The 17,797-nt window shown below is 35.5% G+C and overlaps 2 protein-coding genes across 2 annotated transcripts in view; both read left to right on the top strand.

Moving 5' to 3' along the window:
• Window positions 1-8,432, top strand: part of LOC116806536 (angiopoietin-related protein 7-like) — a 14,845-nt gene extending 6,413 nt beyond the window's left edge. The window contains exons 2-5 of the mRNA XM_032743475.1: window positions 557-655; window positions 718-1,202; window positions 7,324-8,178; window positions 8,246-8,432. Coding sequence (XP_032599366.1) covers window positions 563-655; window positions 718-1,202; window positions 7,324-8,178; window positions 8,246-8,351 — 1,539 coding nt within the window. The 5' untranslated portion in view covers window positions 557-562 and the 3' untranslated portion in view covers window positions 8,352-8,432. The remainder of the gene's footprint in view (window positions 1-556; window positions 656-717; window positions 1,203-7,323; window positions 8,179-8,245) is intronic.
• A 2,072-nt stretch (window positions 8,433-10,504) lies between these two features.
• Window positions 10,505-16,241, top strand: LOC6558949 (protein charybde). Its single transcript, XM_001984738.3, has 4 exons — window positions 10,505-10,702; window positions 14,881-15,436; window positions 15,688-15,798; window positions 15,900-16,241. The coding sequence occupies exons 1-4, from the start codon at window positions 10,627-10,629 to the stop codon at window positions 15,976-15,978; spliced, it is 822 nt and encodes a 273-aa protein (XP_001984774.1). The 5' UTR covers window positions 10,505-10,626; the 3' UTR covers window positions 15,979-16,241.
• Window positions 16,242-17,797: the final 1,556 nt, after the last annotated feature.

Genomic DNA, 17,797 nt, shown 5'->3' with positions numbered 1-17,797 from the left:
TTTGTTATTATTGGAATACACATTTCAAATGAAGATCAACAGATATTCCATCTTCAAACTGAACTTTAAAATCATATTTATAAATGTTCTTCTACAGTAGACACATTGAAAGTATTCCCGTTTATTTGTCTACTCTCTTTAAGATCGTCCACTTTAAGATTTGATGCTCATCATTTGTATCTAAAAATGGGGAACTAAGTTCAATCGTTTCTAAAATGAGCACTAATTCTGTAATAAATAATTAAATATCTATTATATTTTGATGTTACTGCGAATTAAATAAATATATATAAATATATATATATATATATATATATATATACACGTGTGACCTCTCTGTCTACGCTTATCTGTTGCCGTGAACTTAACAAATTTGAGCAAAAGCTCGAAATCAACACCTGATCCAGGTTCCTCTAAAGCCATTGTCGTCGTCTTTTATCAGTGGTACTTGATAACAGCATCGTTCAATGCATATAAAATGCTATAAAATGTCGGTAGTCCGACTCTGAAGAATTAGTCTACATCTAATTCTATTGAGACCAGCTGGCCATAGCAGGAAGAGATGGAATTAAATTGGGTTGCATTTACTTTATGCATAAGTCTGATCCTGATCAAAGGCGAATCCTCTTTCGCAACTGCATCTACCAAAAATGAAGTGAGTAAATAAGAATTAATTATATTAGACAAGCGAGTTATTCTAATTCTAAATTATATCAGATCTGCAAAGCATCAAGGATAGAGGAGGAACAATGCGGATCATATGCCTATAAGGCCATCAAACCACTGCTCATCTACATGGAATTGATGAGGACAGAAGTGGAGAACTATGATAATATAACATCCATTAAGAATAGGGAAATTAAAGGCCTTCAAATGAAGATATCCCAATATAAATCAGATTCAATAAAGAATTTGAGAGAGCAGATTTATAAGGGATTGAGGCAACAGATCATCAACAAGGACAGCGAATTAAAGCGGCAAAAGTTGGACCAACAAAATGTATATGAAACTATCATTCAGGAACTGAGAAACAGAACAGCAAGGCAGGACTCTGAAATCAAGGAGTTGCAGAAGAAACTAGTTAATCAAAATGAAAATGTCGCCACCATACAAGAATTGAGAAATCAGATAGATTTATACAAGAGTAACAATGACAATTTGCAATCAATCAGGAGTGAATTAAACAGTTTGCAATCAATCAGGAATGAATTAAAGAATTTGCAATCAATCAGGAATGAATTAAATAAGCTCAATTCACAGAAATGTGAGGAATGCACAAGTGATTTAATCTCCAAACAAAAACTTCAAATCGAAAGCGATGCAATCAAATCGAAGGAGTTTCAGAAACAGTTGGAGGAACAGAAGAAAAATATTGACCAAAAGAACCAGGAAATTTCCAAATTAAAAGATCATATTAATAGCGAGGCAGTCAAATCGAAGGAGTTTCAGATACAGTTGGAGAAAGATAAGAAATCCATTGAGGAAAAGAATCAACAAATATCCCAATTACAAAACGATGTCAACAAAAGCGATGTGAAATTGGAGGACTTAAAGGAGGTTAATTGCACATCTTTTGGAGATGCTCCTTGTGTTCATAAAATCAGTTTTTCCAATTACTCCTTTGATGTCTTATGCGACTCGGAGACAGCAGGTCCTGGATGGATAGTTATCCAGCAGCGAATCAATGGCAAAGAAGATTTCAACAGGTCTTGGACAACATACCGTGAAGGCTTTGGTTCCTTTAATGACGACTTCTTCTTGGGCTTGGAGAAAATCCATCGCTTGACGAGCTACAAACCCCATGAACTTTATGTACATCTGGAGAACTTTGAAGGAAAAATAGAATTTGCGAGATATCAACAGTTTGCCATTGCTGGCGAAAGCGATGAATACAAACTGAGCTTCAGTGGATTCAGTGGCAATGACATGGATATGTTGTCAATATATAACAATAATAAGAAATTTTTAACATATGATCGTGATAATGATGGCTGGAAGGATGGCAATTGTGCATTAAAATACCTTGGTGGATGGTGGTACCCTAACTTTTGTGGAGTTACGTAAGCAAATGACTCTCTTCTTCATCTCTATTTATATATTTAACTGTTTTCTTCTATTATTCCACAGTAAATTAAATTCAATTTACTATGATAGTTCAAAGGACTGGGATGATGATGGTATATCTTGGTATAACCCAGTCAAAAATGTTAAAATGCTTATTCGCCCAACATAAATATAAAAATGATGCAAATTTAATATGAATTGTACTTTGGAATTGTAAATGTAATTAAAAATTAACTCTCAAATAATTAAATTGACACTGTAATTACATCAAATTTTATAAATTTCTACTCATTTGTAGGTCAAGTTAACTTGAGTCTCCGATGGATATGGAAAAATGGATAAAAATAGCTGAATCTATCAGTAGCATCGATAAGCAGTAGATCCAAGGAGGTGTCAAATAGTCGTGGAATGGTAGTGCATTAGTAGTAGAATATTACTATAATTGTAGTAGAATAGTAGTAGAATATTAGTATAATAGTAGTAGAATATTAGTAGAATAGTAATGGAACAGTAGTAGAGTAGTAGTAGAATAGTATTAGTGGAATAGTAGTAGAATAGTAGTAGAATAGCAGTATAATTGCAGTAGAAAAGTAGTAGCATAGAGACCAAGCCGTGCATATGTGCGAGCAGCTGCAGACTTTGTCTGCTAGGTGTCAAAGGGTTATGAATGTATGTGAAGATAGCAGCAACACTCTGTCCTTGTCTGTCGTGTGCAAGCATGCAGTTAAGTAAATGCGATTATTGTCAGATCTAACGGAAGGCAAATATATTTATGCCTTGCCTGTCGAAAGCATCAATATATCGCTCAGCCGGCTAGCTATCGGCTCAGGGGTAGTTCGACCGCGATATATTGGGCGGCAAGTTCCTCCTATAAATTTCCTGGAGAAATTCCCTTTCACAATTATTCCTTTTTCACTTGTTTCTTCTGCCCTCATCTCACCCGATTACATTAATTTATTCATTTTTTTCAGTCTATTTAATTTGCAACTCGTGTGATCCATGTGACATTGTGATCCCTACATTTTGTTGGCCAACACTAAATTCGCTTTTATATATTTAGTACAATTGTATCTATTTACTTCATTTAAAGCTTACAAAATATTTTTGATTTTTATTTTCCTTATTTTATTTGGCTTCAAAAGTGCGCATCACTGAGTGACAAAATGAGCATCTCTATTGCATTGGTTAGGGCCGATCAGCTGTCTTTGACCCAATCTGCCGCAATTTGGCGGGAACAAACTCACAGGTGTGTTGGTATATTCCGAGTCGTCTCAGGGTCTCCGGGCTTCAACTTCCTGGTTCCTGAGTCCAGTTGCCCCTGGCGATTTCCTCCTTGACGGTGGCGATGGAGAGTTCCGCCTGTTGCTGCCGTCGGTTTGAATGTTTTTATTTTATTTATTTGTTTTTTTGTCTTAAATTTATTTATTTTATATTATTTTTTTTGTATATATAATTACTTCATAATTTATTCATAACTAATTTATTTGAATTTCTTCTTTTTAAATAAATCTTTCCGCAGCGCATGCGCATGCGGTCTCTTCCTCTTTCTTTTCCCTTTTTTCTTTTCTCTCTCTCTCTCTCTCTCTCTCTCTCTCTCTGGAGATGGTTCCCCAAAAAGAGTCAAATAAAATATGGATATATGATGCAAATTTGTAAAAGATCAATACAAAATTCCGATTACTAATGTTAATAACAGATATATCGATACTGCGCTCGATACCCCCAACTATAATTATACACTGAATAAAGTTATACTTAGTCTAACAGCCAAACAAAATAAATGTATTTATATATAAATACATATATATGTATGTTCTTGACCAACATCAACAAGCGCGTCTGTCTGTCTATCAGTTTGCACAAACTACTATCAGCAGTCGCACACAACTCTATAAATATATATGTAGCCACAGCATGATAAGCTACGAAATCCGTATGTATGTGTCACTTGCAGCCAAAGAGATTTATGAACACATATATATATACATATATACTTATTACTCAAATTGCGAGAATATTTTGCAATTTTTTTCTGAAGATTTCCTGTTTTTTTGAATGGCTTTTTGGAAATGATGAAATGTAATGAAAAAAAAAAATGAGAGCTGGGCAGGGAGTGTGTCGCCTCAACTGGAATTAGATGCAGCATCCTCGGGTAGATCGCAGTGCATGTATCCCAGTTATAATTATAATGACTGCTGATAGAAATACATATTTTGCATTTTGAGATAAATCTCAAATCTGAACAATTGGCACTGATTGATTTTATCAAAATATTCCCAGCGCAATTTTGCCTACATTTTTTTAGAGTGGAAATGCTAGTGTTTATTATATACAGGGTATCTGCTAGTCGAGCTCAACCGAATTTGTAGTCGTTTTAACAGCTTTCAACTTTTAAGCAACTTAAAGTGAAAACTAAAACAAAAACGAAACTGAAAACGAAACTGAAACCAAAAATAATTGATCCGAATTGTTGGTCTTATCAAACCGCACACGCTTCCATCATTATCATCATCAGCAACAACAACAATAACAACAACAACAAACACAACAACAATAAGAACAAGCAAAACAACAAGCAGAAAAACATTGTGGTTCGCACAGCAAAAAAAATGCACAAAAAAATGAAAAGAAAAGAAAAGAAAGGAAAACTTACTACATCATAAACTAGAAACATGTGGAAAATAGCCTTAGTGGTCATGCATGTGTGTGTGTGTGTGTGTGTGGGTGGGCTGGTAGGTGTAAAGACTGGCGGCACGAGTGGAAATTATGTTGATAACCTCGCATGATCCTGACATTAGAGCTGCCCCCAACTGCCTCTGCCCACATTCAACTGCTGCTGCTGCTGCTGCTGCTGCTGCTGTTGCTGCTGCTGCTGTGGTTGCCCATGGGATGTGGATGTGAGAGAATCAAGTGAAAATCAATAAAAACCAAACACGTCTACAAAAGTCACATGAAAATCGATATGAAGGCAACTTGCCCAACGAGGCGGGTAAGGGGTCCAAAGTGTGATGGGGAGGGGGAGGAGGGAGAGAGGGAACTGCGATTGCGTTGTAACCAAAACTTAAAGGATTGCGCCTACTTTTTCTTGTTGTTGTTATTGTTGTTGATTTTATTGGTAAGACGTGCAAGGCATTATAAGGCAAGAAACAAGGGCAAGCCAACTACCGAATATGGAATACCTTATCTGATATAACATATACACATATATATATATATATACATATATATATATACATATATATATATATGCAAAACATACACCTATATACATATATAGATAGTAAATAATATTATAATCTTTAAGCTTCAATTTGACAAAAAATACAAAAACTTATTGTTTATATTTTGATTAGTAACAAATAAGAATGCCGTAGTTGTGCTATTTATACGCTGTACCCACTAAAAATGGTTAATCAGGGTATATTGGTTTTGTGCAACTGTATGTAACGACCCCATAAAGTATATATATTCTTGATCAGGGTCAACAACTTAATCGATATAGCCAATTCCGTCTGTCTGTCAGAGACCATAAGAGCTAGAGACTTCACATTTGGCATATACGCTCCCGTATACCCGTCGCAGATCAAGTTCGCTTTATTTTATCGATAACTGCTTGTGTCTCGAATATCGATACATTTCAATTTCCGATAGCAATAAATGCTACAATATTGAAGGCAGAATCTTCTTATTAATACATAATATGCATATGCATATTATTGATGAACTGCCCAAATTTCATCAAGATTGGATGAGAAACAGCCAAGTTATAGTCGAAAGTATATTCTCATATTCAACTCATTTCTATCAAGCATTTTCTGCATGTGTGAGAAAGAGATGGCATGATAATCGACGCAAGCGTCAATTTGTCTTTGTGTGTATTCTGCAGAGCACCGTTACCTGCGATTGCCTGTACATATGTATGTGTGTAAGTATGCATGTGTATGCACCTGTTTGCCGCCAGCCAATTAGAATTAGTTCGGGCTTGTGAATAAAAATATGCGCTGCATTTGCTATGTTTTTATTTAAAATATAATTAACAGCAGGGATGGATGCAGAGTATATCGTAGTCGAGCTCACTCGACTACAGCATTCTTGCTTGTTTTATTTATTATTGTTAAAAACCTAATACACCTATGTACATTCAAATAAAACAAAAAATAAATAAAAATAATTAAAATAAAGAAATAAACTTTTATTATTGATTGAACTACATTGCACACCGTTATTATTGAGAATCGTATTATTATTGTTATTTTATCTGTATGTGGCGGATCTTCTTATGATTGAGGTTATGTTTATATTTATAAATATTCATCTACAGTAGACACAATTGAAACTATTCCCATTTATTTGTTCATCTATTATGATTCTGTCAAATATGATTTTGACGTTACTGCGAAATAAATAAACATATATAAATATACATATATATATATATATATATGCACGTGCGACCTGTCTGTCTACGCTTATCTGTTGCCGTGAACTAAACAAATTTGAGCAAAAGCTCGAAATCATCACCTGATCCAGGTTCGCCTAAAGCCATTGACGTCGTCTATTATCAGTGGTACTTGATAACAGCATCGTTCAATGCATATAAAATGCTATAAAATGTCGGTAGTCCGACTCTGAAGAATTAGTCTACATCTAATTCTATTGAGACCAGCTGGCCATAGCAGGAAGAGATGGAATTAAATTGGGTTGCATTTACTTTAAGCATAAGTCTGATCCTGATCAAAGGCGAATCCTCTTTCGCAACTACAAAAAATGAGGTGAATAAATAAGAATTAATTATATTAGACAAGCGAGTTATTCCAATTCTAAATTATATCAGATCTGCAAAGCATCAAGGAGAGAGGAGGAACAATGCGGATCATATGCCTATAAGGCCATCAAACCACTGCTCATCTACATGGAATTGATGAGGACAGAAGTGGAGAACTATGATAATAAAACATCCACTATGAATAGGGAAATAGAAGAGAAACAATTGAAGATATCCCAACTTGAATTAGAATTGAGAGAGCAGATTAATAAGGGATTGATCAGCAGTAAGGACAATGAATTAAAGCAGTTACAGCAAAATGTATATGAAACTATCATTCAGGAACTGAGAAACAGAACAGCAAGGCAGGACTCTAAAATCACGGAGTTGCAGATGAAACTAGTTGATCAAAATAAAAATGTCGCCTTCATACAGGAATTGAGAAATCAGATAGATTTATACAAGAATAACAATGACAATTTGCAATCAATCAGGAATGAATTAAAGAATTTGCAATCAATCAGGAATGAATTAAATAAGCTCAATTCACAGAAATGTGAGGAATGCACAAGTGATTTAATCACCAAACAAAAACTTCAAATCGAAAGCGATGCAATCAAATCGAAGGAGTTTCAGAAACAGTTGGAGGAACAGAAGAAAAATATTGACCAAAAGAACCAGGAAATTTCCAAATTAAAAGATCATATTAATAGCGAGGCAGTCAAATCGAAGGAGTTTCAGATACAGTTGGAGAAAGATAAGAAATCCATTGAGGAAAAGAATCAACAAATATCCAAATTACAAAACGATGTCAACAAAAGCGATGTGAAATTGGAGGACTTAAAGGAGATTAATTGCACATCTTTTGGAGATGCTCCTTGTGTTCATAAAATCAGTTTTTCTCATTACTCCTTTGATGTCTTATGCGACTCGAAGACAGCAGGTCCTGGATGGATAGTTATCCAGCAGCGAATCAATGGCAAAGAAGATTTCAACAGGTCTTGGACAACATACCGCGAAGGCTTTGGTTCCTTCGATGGAGACTTCTTCTTGGGCTTTGAGAAGATCCATCGCTTGACGAGCTACAAACGCTTTGAACTCTATGTACATCTGGAGAAATTTAATGGCAAAGTTAGATATGCGAGATATCAACAATTTGCCATTGCTGGCGAAAGCGATGAATACCAGCTGAGCTTCAGTGGATGCGGTGGCAATGCCACATATATAATGTCACAATTTAACAAACAGAAATTTTCAACATATGATCGTGATAATGATGGCTGGGAGGATGGCAATTGTGCATTAAAATACCTTGGTGGATGGTGGTACCCTAACTTTTGTGGAATAAGGTAAGTAAATGACTCTCTTCTTCATCTCTATTTATATATTTAACTGTTTTCTTCTTTTATTCTACAGAAGCTTCAATTCAAAGTACTATGATAGTTCAAAGGACTGGAAGGGTGATAATATATTTTGGTATGACCTAATCAAAAATGTTAAAATGCTTATTCGCCCAAAATAAATATAAAAATGATGCAAATGTAATATGAATTGTACTTTGGAATTGTAAATGTAATTAAAAATTAACTCTCAAATAATTAAATTGACACTGTAATTACATCAAATTTTATAAATTTCTACTCATTTGTAGGTCAAGTTAACTTGAGTCTCCGATGGATTTGGAAAAATGGATAAAAATACCTGAATCTATCAGTAGCATCGATAAGCAGTAGATCCAAGGAGGTGTCAAATAGTAGTGGAATGGTAGTGCAATAGTAGTAGAATATTACTATAATTGTAGTAGAATAGTAGTAGAATAGCAGTAGAATATTAGTAGAATAATGGTGGAATATTAGTTTAATAGTAATGGAACAGTAGTAGAGTAGTAGTAGAATAGTAGTAAAATAGCAGTAGAATAGTAGTAGAATAGTAGTAGATGGCAGTAGAATAGTAGTAGATGATAGTAAAATAGTAGTAGAATAGAGACCAAGTGTGCGAGCAGCTGCAGACTTTGTCTGCTAGGTGTCAAAGGATTGTGAATGTAAGCGAAAATAGCAGCAACGTTGAATGTGTATGTGAAGGTAGCAGCAACACTCAGTCCTTGTCTTTCGTGTGCAAGCGCGCAGTTAAGTAAATGCGATTATTGTCTGATCTAACGGAAGGCAAATATATTTTGAACTCTTTGCTGCTGTTATGCGAAAGCACTCATTCCATTGAGATGCGCTCAATTGTAATGGACGCTCGAATTGCTCTTGAGTTCTTTTGCTGTGATGCTCTTAAATAAAAGAGCACACCTCGAAAGAGTAACCAACTCACTCGCTCTCCCTTTGAGTGGAATGCGGAGCAGTGCAACAACAGCTGATGACGAAACGAGTGCAGCTGTTCCAAATCACTCAAAAGAGGCTAATAAAGAGCGAGAGAGAGGAAGAGCGCATGCGCTCATGCACTCATTTGACTCTCTCAATACATGGTCAATTCACGGCCAAGGGGAAAAGTCTCTCACACGTTAACGACAGCGACGCTTGCAGCGCTGCAGCCTATCGGAAAATTCACTATAAAAGCGGGTGCGTGCCTCGCCGGCCGGATAGTAGCTTTGGAGAACTGCTCCGTCACAGAAGTTGCTGCCCAAGCTCCTCTCAGCCATCGTCATATCCCGTTGTGTGTGTGGCAGCAGTCTGTTGTTGGTGTTGTTGCCGCTGCTCTCCATTTTGTTGTTCTTGTAGTTGTTGTGCCAAGCTTTTATTCTCCAGCTGGCAGCAAACTAAACACACTCTTCACCCACACTCGCAAATTAAGAGATAGAGAGAGAGAGACACAGCTGCATGCACAGCTGTAAGCCGAACCGAGTCGACTTGAGTTGAGAGTTGACAGTTGAGAGCAATAGCAGCAGCAGCACCAGAGAGCGAGGAAGCCATCGTCGTTCATCGCTGTATATTTTAGTGTCCAGTCAAGCAGCGGCCGTCGCACGCAACACATCGCCACTCGATGCACGCACGGGGACGGAACGTCGCAAGCAGCAGCAGCAAGCAGCCATTCACATACACAAAACACATGTAGAACTTCAAACCAATTCGCAAACAAGCAAAAAAAAAAGAAAGAAAAACTACAACAATTGTCAAGTGCTGTGCGTTCAAATTTCAAAAATAAAAGAAGAGAGAGAGACGGATAGATAGTTAAAGTAAATCGAGTTGGACGCTGAGACAGACAGACGGACGGAGTTTCGGCTTTTTTTTTTGGTTTCTTTTCTTTTGTTTTTTAGAATGTATTAAAATATAAATGTTTAAAACTAGAATAACAAATTTAGTTGTTGATACTTTTTGCAATTATCTGTTAAACGAGTGAAAGAGAGAGAGCAAGAGAGCAGCTACAAAATAGAACAGAGAGAGAGAGAGAGAAAAATGGTGTGCCGTAAAAACAACGTGAAATAATTCTTCAATTGAAATGAAAGCAAATCAGATTTAAATAAAAAAAAAAAACACAAAAATCAAATCAAATTATTGTGATTAAAGTGCATTTCTAATACAATATATATATATATACCACATATATGTATATATATATAGATATATATATATATATATATATATATATATATAGACACACACACCCACACACATTTATTCAATTCTACAACTATCCACAAATCACAATAAAAATAAATCAACAAAAACAAAAAACGCGTCGGCAAAAATAGTAGTAGTAGTAGTAGTAGAAGAAGAAGCAGAGATAATCGCAGTCAAGAAAGTTTCCAATTAGCGCGAACAACGGCAACGCAGTGAGATAAATTCCAATTTGAAATGAAGATGGAAGTGCTCTCAGTACAAAATCACATTCAGGGACAATTCGGTGTCATTGGTACCACTAAAGTTAAAGGTGAGTACTACGCACACCCAACGAAAAATATTATTACATCTCCAATTCAATTGAAAGCAATCAAAGTTGTAGTAAAAAAGAAAAGCAATGAAAAACTCGTTTTTCTGCTCATTTTATTTTATATTTATCTATACATTTATTTTTTGAAAATGAGTGAAAAATATATATTATATATAAAATGTTTATTTATTGAACTCTATTTAAGTGAAACATAATCAAAGTTGTCGATCAAAAGATCAAAAAAAAAATATTCTTCTAATTTTTCTTCTGCTGGCATAATTTGATTTTGTTTAATGAGTGGAAAATATATTAAAAAAATATATATATATTTTTCCATCTTGAATTTTGTATTTTTTTTATTCCATTTACTCCCTTTGCTTCCTTCAATAAAAACCAAAAATATTGTATTATTAGCATTGACTATTTGTCCATATTTTTCATTTATCGTAAATTACATTGTTAAAAAAAACAAAATTCTAAAATTGTATATATATTTTTTAAATACATAACAGAAAATTCTTATTAAATTCAACAAATTGCTTCAGAACTTAACCTTCAAACTTAAATCTCACTCTTTAAGAAATTACCCAAATAAAAAAGTGACGTTACCCATTGATTAGTAAATGAATTTTTGATTTCATTGAAACCCATTTCGAAACATTTGCACTACACATTTTTAATGTGCTTCGAACATTTTTTCTGATATTTTTTTTTTCATTTTCTTGCTTCCAAGTTTAATAGCCCATTATTTGATTCAATTAATTTGATAGCACATGAAATCATTTTATTTGATGTTTTCAACAAATCTCTCGGACATTAAAAATGTACAAATTTCCATAACGCACGAAGATGTTGTTGGTGTCTTTTTTTTTAATTTCTTGTTGTAAAGCAATATGTTGTTTTTTTTTTATCTGAGGTTTAGCATTTGACATCCTAGCATAAATAAGAGAATTAGCTATGAATTCAATGAAATCAAAGGCATATCTTCTGAATTATCTACGCATTAAATAAAAAGCAAAATTTCCATATAGAAAAATTCATGATTTTTCCACATGTTTAGCCATATTTTTTTTTTGCTGTCTTTTTTAAATTTGTGCCTTGTGCATTTTTTGTGCACTTTTCTTTTCTTTCTTTTTTGTCCTGTGTAAGCATATCCTGTTCCTTATGTCTGACGTGCGGATTATGCAACATCCTGTTTTAATCCCTGTCACTTTAAACTTGCCGTCGTGCAAATTAGACACGAACACGATCCCAGCTGGGTAACTGTGGACTTCCATGTATGTGTGTACATACATATACATATACATACACATATAGATATCGATGCATATGTAAACCAGCCGAAAATTCAAAGTCACACAAAAAGCAATAGCAAGCTGGCAACAACAAGAAAGCAGAGCAAAAAGAGAGGCATCGTTGCCATTTAAAGAAAAAAAATAGCTAGAAACAGTTTAGAAAAATTTCAATTTAAATTTGCGAATAAAAAATCGAATTTTGATAACTATTAATGCAGACATCAATATTACATACATATTTATTACGTACATTTTCAAAAGTCTGGAACAAGCTATTAAATAGCTAAAAAGTCCAACACTGGTGGGTAGGCAGCTCGATGTTGACGACGACATGCAACAAAATGTCGTCACATATACATAGACAGAGACATAACATACATGCATGCCTGCCTGCCTGCCTGCCAGAAACATTCTCATATGCACACCTTTTACTGACTGGCAGACCTGAAAGCTCCATGGCAAACGAAGCAGCAGCAGCAAAAGCAACAGCAGCTCAGGCCATCTCCTTCGCACTCTTTGGTTGGCCGTCCGTATTGTATACGTGTATGTGTGTGTGTGTATTTGCAGTCAATTTAATTTCATGACTGACTGAGCGCATGCAATTTTATTATCGAAGGACAGCTATGAGTTGGTGGTAGTCATGCATATTCATATGCTATACAATCTGTGAAATCTAGCACCCAAATAAAGTTGTTTAATAAATATTTATTTTTTTTGTCTTTCGTATTAACTGAAACTTAAACAGCATGATTTTCAGCTACATTAGCGCTAAATTAGCTAAAATCAGCGTTGCAGCTCATCTATAATTATTCATTAGTAAATTCATTATTTGTTTTTAAATTTGAAATCAAACAATTTTGGGTCACCCTAATCTGTTCATATGTTATTTACATACTATATACATAGATATGTATGTGCATGCATGTGTGTAACATTTAACAGAGCCTTAAACCATCTATGCACCTATTTAACGAAAATGTCAACTCAAGGCCACACAATCTCAACAAGCACAAACTGTAAACACCCACCCCAATCCAACCCACCATCACATTCTTTTTGTTTCGCATATGGCAAGAGATTTCGATGTTTAGTGCTGTTACTGTTGCTGTTGCTGCTCAGACAACAGCAGGCGCTGCTACAAGAACAACAAAGCGAGCTTTAACATTCGCCTCAGGTAGCTGCATAAAATGCGTATGTGTACACACACACACAAACATAAATTGGTATGATGCTGTTGCTACGCTCTGTTAGCGTTATTGTTTTTCTTGTGCTGTTGTTGTGGTTATTGCCGATTTTGAATGCGAGTATGACAAGCAGCCGTAAAAGTCGCGTGATGTGCTCGAAGTCATGGAGAAGTAGGGGGAAGATTAATAAAATGTGAATGCGTGTGTGTGTGTGCTTCTCTGGGCTAGTCAATTTCCTTTTCGCTTTCGCTTTTGACTTTGCAGTGTAAAGTTTACACAAACCCTTATCATGGCGCACTTGACAAACACACATGCATGCATACATTTATACAACATACACATGCACACAGTGACAGACGCAGCGAAACACATAAAGAGAGCCGCAAACATGTGCCGTTAATTTCTTAATTACGCGGGTGCGCCTAACCAGAGATAGACATTGAGAGAGAGAGATAGAGGGAGAGCGAAAAAGAGAGAAATATCTCATTCAGTCCATGCATTGGAGAAGCAGCATTGTATGTATGTATATATGTATGTATGGGAGACATCACAAAGAGCTTTAGAGCTAATTACATGAAATCGTCGTCGAGTCAAGCAAAGTGGTTAATTTTACATAAATACATATGTATGTATATATTATGAGGAATGGGACAACAGTTAGGTATAGGTTTTTTTTTTTTAACTTTTTCATTTATTTACACACAGGTCCCTAAAATAAACACACTCCAAAACAAAATACATGAATGTTTAATGTAAACACTGGTAGAAAATTCAATTTAATGGGAATTCAAAGAAATAGAAATTTGAAGTAAACAAAAAATCAAATAAAAAAGTTGTGCTATTTTTGTCATTGTTGTGTGTGTCAAAGCGAACAATATTACATTTAATATTTCTCATGTCTTTGATTAGACGTTTCCTTTAGTTTGGTTCTACTGTGCGGCTGCTGTGCTCACTTAGCGTTTTGTATTTGTATGAGTATTAAAATAACAACTGCACAAGCAAAAAAAAAAATAAAACTGTGTTTAGCAGCCAAAGGCAAAAGAGCCAAAGTGTAGAAGATTGATAAGGGGGAAGGGGAAATGGAGAACAGCAGCAACTGCTGCACAGTCAAAAGAAACTGCTGACTAACGAACGAAACGAGCAAAACGGAGATGGGGACGACGGACGATGGACGAGACGGACGAAACGCAATCGTCAGCTGGAAACGATGAGGCCGTATGTACGAGAGATATAAAGATACAGGAAGGGAGAGGGGCGAAGAGAGCGCAACGCATTACCTAATGGCTGGCTGGTTGTTGAAGAGAAGTGTGGGGGAGGTAGGGGTAAATGTGGCTTAAGTGAACGGCTGATTTTCCAGCTGTTGTTGCCAGGTGATTTCAGCTCACCCCGCGCCATGGAAGCATTGAGTGTGTTTGCCGAGTCTGCGCACAGCCAATGAGTGCAATTTCGAGCTTGCGCAAGACAAAGCGAGAGAGAGTGAGTGACAGAAAGAGAGAGTGTGTTTGTGTTATGTGAATGATTGCAAGGCTTTTTGCCGGTGGCGCAACGCAGACATCAGCTGTTTTTTTTCGGTTTCTTTTAGTCTGGTTTCAATTTCAGTGTTTTTTTCTGCTTTTTCTTTTGTGTGAATTTTGCCGGTCGATGTAGTGACTAAAAAAAGCCTCTCCTTCTGCTCTCCTTTCACGCAATCTCTTCGCAGACTGGACGAGTCCGCTAACGGCACCAGCAGCAACGGTGGGAGTCGCAGCAACTGCGAACCACGCAAACGTGGATATCGTTGATGTTGACGTTGTTGATGGGCATCCGGCATCGGTGCTGCACATGCGTCAGCATCAATCGCTCAACACGCGACCGCGTCTCTCCTCCAACTCTTCAACATCATCATCCGCTGCAGCAGCAGCAGCTGCCGCCGCAGCATCGGCGTCCATTAAGCCAATGGCGGCCAATTTTGATATCGCTTACATGCCCAGCATGATGCCAGCGTCGCCGCTGCAGTCGACGTCGGCGTCACGCATCGGCGCCATTGACAATCTGGACGATGTGAGCGCCAGCGCTGTGCAGGAGCTTTCGCAGCAGCTGCAGGCAAAGCTGCGCGATGCAAAGAGCGAGCATCTCGCCTGCACCGAGGTGACGCTGCCCAACGATCTCATGCAGCGCATTGCCGCCGAAATAATACGCATGTCGGAGCGAGAGCCGTGCGGCGAGCGTGCCTGCACCATATTCATTGAGTTCGAGAGCGAGCCGAACAACGTCAGGTGAGTGCGGCAGAGATAGAGACAGCGACAGCGACAGAGAGCTTTGAGATCAGCTTTTGAGCTTTTGAGCTAATTCGCTTAGCAGTTGCTACTCCAATTACTCCGGCAGTGAAAAGATTCCCATTACGAATTCCATGCAGAATGTATGATTTTTTAAGCTCAGCAGTTGCAGTTGCTTCTGCGCATATAAGAGCATTAAAGCTCAGAGTTACAACTGGACTATTTTATAATTATTGTTTATTCGTTTGCAGGCGCATTGCCTCGTTCAAAGTGGACCCGGATACTGTTTCCATTTTCGAGCTTTATCTGACGCTCAAACAGGACAAGAGCGGCTGGACATCCCGACTGCCGCAGTTTATCAAGTGAGTTGAATTCATTTATATCAATTAAAACTTTAAATATATAATTATAATAATTGACTTTAAATATATAATTATAATAATTGACTTATCTCTTTGCATAGAAATCTAACGCGCAGCAATACGATTGTGATCAGTCCCGATTTTACTTTGACCAAGAACAAGCTCTACTCCTCCGAGTAGATACAACAAAACAATGAGGCAAGCATATACATATATATATATATATATATATATATTTATTTATATATGTGGAGGTCGTTGATGTGGATGTGGCGCTGTTCTCAACTCATTACACACAATCCCTCCGAATAAGTAAATGATGAACAACAACAACGACAACAAATAATAATAATAAGATGAAAATGTAGCAGGCTAAAAAGAACAGCGAATATCAGCAGCTTTCACTATGTAAGCGCCGCACCCCCGCCCTCCATTTCCGCCCCCCCCCCCCCCCCACACGTCTTCGTCTTTCACTAAAAAATCATTTAAAAAAAAATTAAAAACAAGAAATGAACCCATAGAGGCAAACAAACTTTGGACCAGAACTCAACTAATCCAGCAAAAATCAACAAATCAACTCAACAACAACAAATATAAACCAACAACAATGATGTATTTTGAGACCTTAAAACCTTAAGCATTACTAAAAACACAAAACAAAACAAAACAAAAAACAAAAAAACACAAATCAACTGCAGTTGCAGGCAACTTAAAACTCTTATTGGACTGACTTTTTGGCTTATAAAAAAAGGAACTTTTTGAAAAACAAAAAAAAAACAAACGAAAACACAAATATTAAAAATATTGTAAACAAAAGGGAAAAAATTCAACAAAATTTCACTCAGTGAACGGTTGCCGGTTATCCGTTTGTTTTTATTTCTTTTTTTCTTTTTTGTTAAACCAAAACAAAAGCAAAAAAAAAAAAAAAAAAAAACCAAAAGTAAGAGAAAATAAAAGAAAAGAGTATTAATCGAATAAGCTATGTATGACGAGAAAGTGAGCGAGTTATGTATCATATAAAAAGAGCAAATACAAATTCTATATAATGTGCTAGTTGATCATATGTATAAAATATGTGCAAGAAATCTATGATATATGTACATATATATATGTATGTACTTATGGATATGTATGTATGTCTTTCTTCGCGATCTTATTAGGCTATAAAATCTATGTACACATACATACTTGCGTATATATATGTATATATGTATATTAGAAAGAAAAACAAAATTTATATATGCTCATATATATATATATATATAAATATTTATATATGATAAACAAACAATAAGGCAAAAGTGTTGAGCAGAAACTGAAGAGAAGCAGATGCAAACAAAAAATAAAAATAAAAATAAAAAACAAAGTTGATGTGATATTATATATAATAATTATGAATATTGAAACACAAAACAAACAAACACACACACACACACTCATATATATATATATATATATATATATATATATATATATATATATATATATATATATATATACATACAAGCAGATGAAGAAATTTTGAATACTTTGTACACGTAAATATATCTGATTTGTATTACCTTAAAAACGATATCTCGAAAATACGTTTTTCGCGCAACACAATAATTAATGAACAAAGAAATGTTTTCAACAAATTAGCCACAAACAATTCAAATCAATTTATTCTGTTGTCTTATTTTTGCTTACAATTTTTTTTCTTGTGCAGAGTTCCAAACTCTGTCTGTCTATATATATTTATAATATTTGATGTGTTTCTAGATTAAGATTTTAATATTAAAAACCAAACAAAAGCAGAGAATTCAATGTGTGTAGCTGTGTGTTTAACTTTAGTTTAGTATATTAAACAATTACAACAACAAAATGACACTTAACAATTGGCATAAATGCATAATTCATCAATAAGCATGTTTACTATATACATATATATATATTATATATATACTGTGTGGCAGCTGGGTGTTTGTGTTAATATGAGTAAAATCGGCTAAAAAAAAAC

Source organism: Drosophila grimshawi, unplaced genomic scaffold (genome assembly GCF_018153295.1).
Source record: "Drosophila grimshawi isolate 15287-2541.00 unplaced genomic scaffold, ASM1815329v1 contig_44, whole genome shotgun sequence".
Taxonomy (NCBI): Eukaryota; Metazoa; Arthropoda; class Insecta; order Diptera; family Drosophilidae; genus Drosophila; species Drosophila grimshawi.
This window is presented reverse-complemented; position numbering and strand designations above follow the sequence as displayed.

Bases quoted from the DNA above. Each gene is read 5' to 3' on its own strand.
- LOC6558949 (XM_001984738.3), top strand. From the start codon at position 10,627: ATGAAGATGGAAGTGCTCTCAGTACAAAATCACATTCAGGGACAATTC. The intron at 15,437-15,687 runs GTGAGTGCGGCA...ATTCGTTTGCAG, and splicing joins AGCGAGCCGAACAACGTCAG to GCGCATTGCCTCGTTCAAAG. The intron at 15,799-15,899 runs GTGAGTTGAATT...CTCTTTGCATAG, and splicing joins CGACTGCCGCAGTTTATCAA to AAATCTAACGCGCAGCAATA.